Genomic DNA, 10,594 nt, shown 5'->3' on the forward strand with positions numbered 1-10,594 from the left:
GCCCCCCTCGCGGGCGGGGGGGGGGAGAGCCTGTCGCTGGGAGGCGGAAAGCAAGCTCCCTCCCTTGCCACGGGGGTCAGGCCTCTCTGAAAGGACAGCTTAGCGTAGGAAGCGATCCCCTTTTGGAGCGAGCGGGAGCCACTGTGGGAATATGATGGGGATATGGGTTTGCCCAGAAATGTCTGGAAGCCTAATTATTACTTTGTCCGAATCGAGTACTTATTCCTGAAGATGCTCCACACGGCTTTCCTCATGACAGTGCCGCAGAAGGAGCGTGCTGAAATCCGGAAAGAAGTAACTTGGCTCCGACTCGTTGGGTTACAGAGCGTGGCACCCGTCTCTTGTAGCCTTGGCAACTGGCTGTGGCTTGGGCAGGCAATAGGTGAGTTCATCCCACGGAGAATTCCTTACGAAGCGGAAGCCTTTGGTTACCGAGTGCGGTGTTAGCTTTGGAGAGAAGAACTTCTTCGGCACCCTTACTTTCACCGTTTTTAACTTCAATATTTCTGATTTCAGGGACTTACTCTAGGTGCAGTAGACAGTTCAGGTTATTTTATATCTCATAGTAGCTACACTGGGAAACTTCAGCTGTGTGCCATTGATCTAAGTATTTTCAGTTACAGTTTCCTACAACAGAGTGTATAAACAATAAACAACATGTATTCTGTTTCTGTAGGGATGACCACGTGTCTGTGGCAAGTTTTCAAGTCAGTGCAATTGATTGTTCCCTAAAAAAACCCAAAGAAACAAAGCAAAACAAAAACCCTGGGCCTGGAATTGCTTCCTAACCATGCCTTACCTTTTGGGAGAGCGGCTATGTTGTGTAAGGAATTGGCGGAGTCATGTGAAATAACTGAGAGGGGCTTATTTTAATGAGCGGGAATTTGACTGGAAAAAAATTGACTTCTTGGTATTGTAAGAGCTGAAGAAAGTAACGCCTGGCTCGTACACTGTCTCTCTTCAGAACAGAAATGTTGCGATTACTTGGTTTTATAAATAGAAATGCTCAAGTTAAATCTTGTTAGTGAGGATTTTGAACACGTGGAACTTCATTGTACCTGCTGCCCTTCTGATGCTGTCATTGTCACAGGGAAAATGCGTTTAAATGCTGCAACTATGGATTTGAGTTCCAAAAAGTAGCTCGAGCTTTTATTTCAATTTCGATGTTGACATGTTGGCTACTGGAAACTAACCTGATCATGCTCTCATGTGTCTGCTGGTAGCAGGATGTGATCTTGAAGCCCCATATTATTGTTTGAAGGCTTGAAGTGTTTGCTTTTCTGAAATATGGTTCTGGCCTTACAGTGTTGCTGCCTGACGGGGTTTAAAAAGAGGCACAGCAGGAGAGAGGAGATGAGGAGGTACAGAAATAAAACTTGGGGACTTCTCTGATAAATTTACTCATTGGCCTTCGGCAATGAGTCGCTGCCTCAGTTTCCCCGTGTCTAACAAGATGCTAATGATGCCCACTTCAAAGATACTTTGTGAGGATTAATTAATGCTTGCAAAGGCCTTTGAAGATGAAAAAGCAGGAGTTGAAATACGAAAAGTTTCCATGCCCCAGGTAAATGTTCTTTGTACTGTCTCGAGTTCGGCTTTCTCAGAATCTCTCGAGCACTTCCAAATATTTTGAGGGGCTTATTTCAGTTGGACCACGGCGGCGAACGCTTCTGGGAGACACTGAGTGGTAGAGCTATACTTGCAGAGGTTAGTTAACTCGCACATTCCCCCGAGGGAAGAAAGAGAGATGACATCCCACGGCCCCAGCATTACATACCAGTTACAAGAATATAGGTGGCAGGTGTATCCTGAAAACAGTGCCACTGTAGCATTTTCTATTTATTTTTCCCCAGGGCAAGTTTCTGTCCTTTCCGTGTTTGATAAACCAGTCCACTGATGAGCCCTGTATGAAATGTCTTACGGTAACTGCAGCACTGTGTTCTTGAGACTACAGGTAGCCTGGAACAGGTTGGAGGAGCAGTGTTTTCTACGCTTTCCATGGAAGTTGAAAGCTTGTGATATTTTTTTAAAAAAAATCTTAATTGCTTGTAAAACATGTCAGTTTGGTATGTGATGTGCAAATAGGTGTGCAGGGAAAAAAAGGATTTTGGATTCTCACCTCTTTTCCAGGTTGGCATCTCCTTTTCTCCATCGTCCATTTTGCCAGTGGCATTGTAAGCACGTACTTTGTAAGTACTGCATTAGTTCAAGATGCTGTAATGAATTGTTAGGGAATTTATGGGATAGCTTGGTCTGGTTCTGTTCACTCCAGAGGAATGTGAGGAAGACTTTGGAGCACTGTCAATATTTCAGTGGTTTAGGCTGTGGTGCTGCTGCAAATGGATAGGTTGGCAGCTTGGGTAGAGGCAGGATTTGGGCTTCGATCTGCGTCCATCTGTTTGATTGTGAAGCACACGAGATTAAGGGCAAGCTTTTTTTGCTGTCAGTTTGAGCCGTGTTAGACACAGCAGTAGGTAGGAGCTCGAGGTTAGTTCTGTGGTAAGAACAAGCTGTGAAGTCTTAAGTTTTATGCATAGGGAGTCTAAACTTTTCTGTTTAATTCAAGTTTCCCTGGATATGCAGCAGACTTCATAGAACGAGATCAAAAGCTCCATTGAAAGACTTCAGTGCACAAATAGTTGGGAGCAAGGAGCTCTAATCCAGGCTGGCCAAAGTACCGGGGTGCGAAGGTTTAAGCGGCTCCTTTCCTGCAGCGATCGAGAAGCGTATCAAGAGTTTGGGCTGGATATTTAGCTGCTTTGATTGTGAAAGATCTGCCAGTGCTGCGTTTGAAGCTGAAGCGGGCTGTTGAGGCAGCTTGGTAAGTGTGGTGTAAGCAGGACGCCCGCAACTTTTCCTTTCTTCTGGAAACATCATCTTGCTAACCAAAGACAGAACAGCCTGCAGAATCCGCATCATTAAAATCCCTCCCTGTCAGCAGATGACTCGATAAAATTACAGCTTTGGAGGAAATTTTATGTTCTTGCTTATGAGCAAGTTGTGACGTCTTTGCGAGGCTGGGTGGCATGTGGGCTTCTGACGGTGGCTTCTCGTGGCTCGGAGGTGTGGCTTCCTAGCCGGGCTTCCAGATGCATCCCGGCTCGGTGAGTCAGTTGCTTGAAACACATCTCCTGATTTAGTGCTAGGTCGAACTGCATCTGGCACTGCTGTAGCTGTACTTACCTACAAAAATAGAAGGGCATAATTTGCTAGAAATGTTGGATGTAGGAGTGAAGGGAGCAAAAAGTCTGAGGAATTGCAAGAATTTTTTGAGAAGTCGGTAGTTCTTGAAGACAAGAAATTGGTTGTGACAAATAGTGGGGATGATGCACCGTGTTCCCCGTTCCATGACCTTTTTGTGTCCAAGGAAAATGGGATTTTTCACTGTGGCATTTGTGAGGGTTTCTCGGTCCCCTTATGCGATGTTTCGAAACGGAAGGAGAGTTCAGAGACTCGTAACAGGGAAAGGCGGGTGCTGCCTACTAGCTGGGAGCATTTTAAATCTTGGGAGAAATGACTCACAGATATAGCTAATTCTATTACGGAATGTAGGTGAGAATAAAATGTCATACTTGATCAAGACATCTATTATTGTGTGCATTGTTGGCCACCAGACAGAACTCTTCAAAGTTGCTTTTTTTCACTGAAGGCTCAAGCGAGTTGAGGAAATAGAGTCGGAACAAGGCTTTCTAAATCTTTTCACATGTAATAGATTGACATACCAGGAAAAAAAAAAATATTTGGTTTGGTTTTTTAAGATGCCTTCAGCTCAGTGTCGGAATTACAATGTAGGATAGCGGGAATAAGATGCCGCTGTGGTCAGGGTTTAGTGGGGAAACAGGATGACTTAGTAAGGTAACCATTTGAAGGGGTAGTTAACTGATGGTGCTAAGGCATAAATGAATGAGGATGTTTTTTTGTTAAATAATAGGAGAGCTTCTAAAATAATAAGGTGGTTGAAATAATGGTTGCAGCAAGGTTACAACTGGATTTCCCAAGAGCAAACGTGCCCAATAAGGGTTTTGGCTTAGAGAAGCTGTACTGGGTCGTTGAGTCCCTGAACTTTTTTTTTCTTTCAAGGAGTGTATGACAGTGCATGATCTTCAGTGGCTTCACATAGAGTGAACTGCATAAATGCATGGAATTCTGAGAATTTATTGCCAGAATTGCAGATACTTCCATAGCACGGATGACTAGCAGCCTGCATTTATCCAAATTACGTTTCCTTTTGGATGCCTGCCTGCCTTTTGTGCGGGACCATTTCCTGCTGTCTTAGGATGGCTGTGCTGAATTTGAGAAGCGGTGATCAGAAAGGTAGTGGAGGCAAATAGAAAACAGGTAATTTGGAGTAGTTGGTGAGACCAAATCATTGTGTGTCCTGTTGTTACAGATTTTGCCAGCTTATGGGAAGAAACCCCCTGTTTCTGGGAAGGGAAGGGGATAGCAGGGACTGAGTGGTGTGTCATGATTTGCCATGGGAAGGGGATAGCGGGGACTGAGTGGTGTGTCATGATTTGCCATGGGAAGGGGATAGCGGGGACTGAGTGGTGTGTCATGATTTGCCAGCGCGTTGTGCGTTCTCTGCTTCCTTGACCTTAGAAGGTCTCTGCGGGGTGTTCAGCAGATCTGCCGTGACTTGCTTTGTTATCTGGCAAGCTCATGGTGTGGGGTGGATACGGTGTGAATTCCTACGTGGAGTTTTCTCAAACTAGACTCTTTAATTTAGGGAGTTCCTTCACCATGCTTTCCCTGTGCCTTGTTCTGGAACTGTCATCCCTTCCGTTGCTTGACCCTTTTTGCTAAAATGCATACGATTCCTGGGTTTAGTTATTTCGTAACCCTTTTCCAGTTCCTGCTTTGGATGGTTCTATACCTTCTGCTCTTCCTGAGCAAAGATTTTCTGCTGAAGCTCCGAAGTGGGGTGCTGCCTTTGGTGATCTGAATCCTCTTGGGAAGCGATCCTTCTGGCTGGACAGAGCGTTCCTCGTTGCGCTCGGGGAGCTCCACGCACCCAGTAGCAGTCTCTATAATGAGCTCGTGGATCTTGCCTCGGGTGGCCGCACCAGACCAGTTACAGCAGTTGAGTTTCTCGGTGTTCAGCGTTGCGAAAGAGATGCTGATGTACGTTTGGTTTTGAAACATGGTAGAAGGAGGACGTAGGCTCTAGGCACTGGGGATGTATGTAAGCGGAGGGGGTGGTGGTGGTGGTTGAATCTTATTTTCCTTTCTTATTGATGACGAATGAATGACCTGAGCTTCGGAGTGGTGCTAAATCTGTGGAAACCTTTGGTTTGCTTTTCATGGAAGTATTAGGAGTTGGTTTCCCTCGTCATCTAGTTATGATGGAGTGAGAGCAAAATCTTGTGAGCAAGTTAAGAACTCGTGTTTAGCGTGTGCTGCTGCTTTTCTTCTTGAAAGGTTGGACTTGATGATCTCATAGGTCTTTTCCAACCAAAGCGATTCTATGATTCTATGATTCTGCTTATGCTGACATGTGTGGCAAGATAGCGATACCAGTCTCTCTTGCTCTTCAGTTGCCATGAATATTACCTTGCGTCAGCCCTGTCCGTGCAGCCACGCGCCAAACCAATTGCCAGATGTTGTAAGTTGTATTTTATCCCCTGTGTTGGCATGTTGGCATAGTGGCTATAAAGTCACTATGTTCCTGAAGAAAAAAACTTGGGTCTCTTAACTGGTCAGCTGAAAGACTTGGGGGTTTTTTGTGTTGGTGTGTCTTTTTCAGTTGCTTGTTTTCTTTTTTTTTTTTTTTTTTTTGAAAAATAGTATAAAAGTCAACTTTGGCAACAAATGCAGGTGGCTGGAGGGGTGGGAGGTGAAGGGAACTCCCTGAGCCGCAAAAGCTTCTCACTCCCAGTGGGAGGCAATTATTTTATTTAAGATGTGAATCTGCTATCCTTGCTTAGGGTGAAATGCAAATGACGGGGTGCATGTTGGAAGTGTCCTGTAACAGAATGTATGGGAGCCATACATTTCCTCTTTATGTTTCTGGCTCTTAGTCACATTTAGCAGCTGACTGCATTAATACTGTTGTGGTGTCTGTGTGAATGTGCACAGCCTGTTCAACTGCATCGTCCCTTGATCCCTGTTAGTCCCACCAGGTGCTTCTTTGCGAGGGTGGGAAAACAGGATTAACTTTGGAGGCCTGGGGGAGGGAGAGGACGCTGCTGCTTCTTCGTAGCTAGGGAGAGTCGGAGCAGGACCGGGACCATGTAAATCTCTAACCAGCTGGGCTTGTGGGATCTGTTCAATACCCACAGATGCACCTGCAGAGATGTTGTTACCTGCCCAGAACAACTCATAATTTATCTCCAGTTTCAGTATGTTTTCTTCTATTGCTCTTGTTCAGGTCTAAGGTGAGACTCCATGAGCTGTTAGGCAGTCTTGTCATAGGCTTGGTGAATGACATGTTCTCGATTAAGTACTTTGGAAAGAACTTCTGTTGTGTTCTTTGGTGCACGTTGTGTCTCTGCTAGAGCTGTTGGCGTTCAGCGTTGCAGAAACGAGCAATCTTCATTAGTTTTCTGTTGATGGCTGTAGCGTGGCGTGGTGGGGAAAAGAAGATGCAGAATTGAGTTTCTTGGAGTGCTGCTGTGTGACAGTGTAGCTACACCAGCCTTGCTCCCAAGATAAGCTACAACCCTTGCATCTTCAAATATGCAGTTTATCTATTTTAGTGAGCATGGAGCACCCTTAGGCCCCACTAACAGAAATTTCTGTTAAGTCCTGTAGAGAGATGGTGGAAAAATTGATTAAGTCTTTTATATAAAGAAATGCGAACTGGATAATATTTGTAATGAAAATTCTGCAGTCTGGGTTTCACATCTTTCCACTTGTTTTCATTGGAATTCAGAGCTCAGTTTTCCTTTTTTGACAGAAATCTTTTCTCAGCTTTCACACAAAAATACTCACAAATATTGGCTCATTTGATACTTTTCTGCAAATATTTAGTTTTACTCGTCATGTTTCTTTCTGACTGCCATCATTTAGGATTCAAATGTCTAAATGTTTTTTTTCTCAGTCCATGTTTTTCAAATTAAGTTATAGGTAAGAAAATGATTTACATACAAGTTGTAAAAGTTGTCATCCTTATTTCTTGCCTAACTGGTGGACTGAAAGGCCTGTATGGTGCGAAACCAGGGGAAAATGGCATAGAAAGCTTGTGGGAATTGTGGCATTGTGTCAGTCTTCACCTAAAGTGTTTGTCTATTTTTGAGCACCTGTATCTTAAAAACTAAGCTCCTAGACAATACCAGATACTGGAAAAGTTATTTTATGTTGGTAGCTAAGATAATATTCTGAATCAGCTGGGCCTGCAGAGAATACGCTTTCCTAAATAACAGCGGCTTGGTTTTGAGGAATTAATAGTAACTACTTGACCCGTCATACCTGACTTGAGAAGGCCGGGGTCTCAACAGGCTTGTCCCTGCCTTCTTACTATCCTTGTGAAGGTGTGATGACATTTCACGTCTCATGAAGGTGGGTGTTAGAAAAAGAACATGGGTTTTTCTGTTAAATAAATAGTATCTTTAATTACCATGACAAGCTTCATGACTCTTCAGAGTAAAGAAGGTTTCTATTTGGCTGGGCTACTGGTCTTGATACACGGCTGTCCAAATTCTGGGGATGGAAATATTTCTGGTTTTGTCTCGCCCGCGAAAGTCTTGCTGAGAGGGGTAAGGGAGTCTGAGCGTTCCCAGTTGTCCGGCTCGCTTAACAGTAGGGCGAGCAGACGAGAAGGCAGGGTAGTGGAGAGTCATTTAATTGTTTAAAATAACAAGTCAAAGCACCTGTTACTTTTGCACCCCAATTTTTGTTAAATATCCTTTTTGGACGTGAAAATATGGGAGTAGGGGAAGTCTTTAATGTTACTCCTGTGCTTATGTGCGACTTGTCTGCTCTGTTCTTTTTCCCTTTCCACAAGTTCTCTAAATATTTCCTCTCCTTTTCACAGTGGTAGTCGCTCTTCCAAAACCTTCAAACCAAAGAAGAATATTCCAGAGGGGTCTCATCAGTACGAGCTGCTAAAACATGCCGAAGCCACGCTTGGAAGTGGTAATCTCCGGATGGCCGTTATGCTTCCAGAGGGTGAAGACTTAAATGAATGGGTTGCAGTTAACAGTGAGTCAGCTAACCTTTTTTTCATGACGGGGGTGTTGAATATGGGCTGATGCTTGAGGGAGGACAACTGCTTACCCCTTTCTAGTGGGGTAGGCTCTTCTCTCCTGCATGCACCACCCTGCTGCGGCTGGGAGAGGTGAATGTCGTATCGTTTAGAGCTGACAGATGCAGAGCGTCTCACCGACATAAAAACTCCTTCGTCTCCTTGTGCCAAAAGTATGTTCCTGTTAGCAAAATAATTCTTATTCTTTGTGGTTAAAATCTGAGCACTTGATCACAAACAGGTGCTGAAGTAGAAATGTCACTGCTGTTTTTAGACAGTAGTCTGTCAGTGCCATCTTTGTGTTTAATCTAGTTCTTCATTTGGGGTTGTTACCCAATGGTGTAGTCAAGCCTCTACATGCTAAGCATAAAACCTTAATTTGGTTAAGTGTGAGGGCCAGGTCTAAAAGCTGCTTAAAGACTACAGTCGTGTGTGGCCTGGCTTTCCTTTTGCCTGTAACAAACCCAGAGATGTTTGCAATTTTCCTAAAATTAGTTCCTTCCTTTTATTTCTGCCAATCTGTGAGCATTTGCTTTGGGGGGTCTCTGATGTCATTATTTGAACTTCTTCTAAAGCTGTTTGTCCTAACTCTCTCCTTTAATGCTATGTCAGGCGAAACAATGATGCCCAAATTAGTGTTTTCTGATTGCTTGACCATGTTTTCTCCTCCTTCCTCTCCCTGCTGCGTGAATTAGCCACCTGCTTTCTGCTCTTAAAGAATAGATTAACCCAAGTCCTGTCAAGCTCCGTGCCCTGTGCAGAGTTTTGGCTGCCACAAACTGTGTGCCCTGTCTGGGTATTTCTTTGGTTTTTGTGTCTTTAGCTTGGCATGCTTTTGTGATTGTATAGTATGGATTGTGCGCTGTGGAGCAGTATAAATTATACTCAAGATAAATGTCTTCTAATTGCTGATGCGGTTCTGTCTATTTGTTCTTGCTCTCTGACACGCTTGGGAAGCGAAACTGTCGTACTGACTCGAACCTTCCCATCCTTCATTAGCCAAGCAGTGCTCTGGTATATGACTTGCCACTGCTTACAGGGGATGTTGAAATTGCTGACGCCATTGTTTATAAAAAGTTTATTCACACTGTATTGCAAAACTGTCTAGAAAAAAAGCCAGCCCATTTTTATGAGTAAGCATTGCTAAAGATGCTTCGTATATTGCTGGCATCCTTCCCTTTCAGTGGTTCCTTTGCTCCGAGTCTCTTTCCTGTGTGGCAGCAGTGTTTTTCCCTTGCCAGATGACTTAACTGCTAAATCAGCTGGATTTCAAAAGACAGCAGAGCACGTGACAAAAGAGTGGCACCTGCCCTTTGATAACAGCCACATTCTGTAGCGAAATGGTTTTCTTTTGTGCCTCCTGCAGCAAAGTGAGTTTTTAATGTGGTTTTTTTTTTTTTTTGTCTAGAAGTGGTTAACTTCTTACGTGCTCCCTTCATTTACAGCATCCCTCTGCCACACCTAGTACCAGTTCATGGTAGCAGTCAGCCCCTTCTGTTGATTGATATATCTTATAAGGAAATAAAATGTGTTACTTAATGACATTGGTTGTGCCCTTCGCTATAGCGAGAGCACAGGTACAAATGTGCTCTGCTCTTCTCGCTCAATTCTCAGCCTTAACTGATGTCTTACGGTAATGAGTTGATGTACGTGTAGATTTTTCAAATATGTTTTCAAACCAAAAAAGGGTGAGACGTATATAGTCAGTTCGTTTTGAGTCATTTGAAATCTCCTTGATTTGAAAATACTAAAAAATAATTTCAGAAGTACATCTTGCCCATAGCTTTGTAATAGAACACCAGACAGCGTGCCCTTCTTCGAGTAGCAAAGCGCTTGGAAAAAATAATCTTAAGCCTTTGAAACTGAAGAACAATGAGTAAAAAGAGGAAATGAAAATAAGCAGAGGCACTGTATAGCTTTACACACATTGGAAAGGAGGTTCTTGCATTTGTTTTGTCACGCTGCTGGCTTTGGTGGATGGGTGGTGTGTCTCGTGGCCTTCTGAGACGTGCAAGTGTGGGGTTCACAATAATCAGTCATCTTGTCAGAGTCTGTGTGGGTTTTCTGAACACGCTTGCCTTGAAGCGAACATTGGGCTGTGGTTTTTACTGGGAGCAGGGAATGGAAACTTAATTAACAGTTCTTGTGTACGCTTCAGGAACAAGGGCTGCGTGTAATGACTTCTTAATGCCTTTGGTGTTAACTGCCTCCTCCCCCTGCCCAAACAAGCTTTAGGAGTCCTCCTGGTCCTCTCTTATCAACCTTTCCCAATGTTGTTCTGCTGTTTTCCGCTTTTACTGTGTCAGGGGTGGGGAGAAGACTTCTGTTGCGGGAGGTGAGAGCGCTACTAGGTGCATGCCATGCCAGTTTTTATTCTTGTCCCATTTTTGATTCCTGGGAAGTTGCATGACT

General features: G+C 44.0%; 1 protein-coding gene across 1 annotated transcript in view; it reads left to right on the plus strand.

Annotated features, from left to right (window-relative positions):
- The first annotated feature begins 162 nt into the window (after nucleotides 1–162).
- Nucleotides 163–10,594, plus strand: part of MOB1B (MOB kinase activator 1B) — a 27,879-nt gene continuing 17,447 nt past the window's right edge. The window contains exons 1-4 of the mRNA XM_035893108.1: nucleotides 163–382; nucleotides 4,850–5,121; nucleotides 6,247–6,338; nucleotides 7,973–8,139. Coding sequence (XP_035749001.1) covers nucleotides 163–382; nucleotides 4,850–5,121; nucleotides 6,247–6,338; nucleotides 7,973–8,139 — 751 coding nt within the window. The remainder of the gene's footprint in view (nucleotides 383–4,849; nucleotides 5,122–6,246; nucleotides 6,339–7,972; nucleotides 8,140–10,594) is intronic.

This window comes from Egretta garzetta, unplaced genomic scaffold, assembly GCF_000687185.1.
Source record: "Egretta garzetta isolate BGI_Z169 unplaced genomic scaffold, ASM68718v1 scaffold224, whole genome shotgun sequence".
In the NCBI taxonomy this organism is placed as follows: Eukaryota; Metazoa; Chordata; class Aves; order Pelecaniformes; family Ardeidae; genus Egretta; species Egretta garzetta.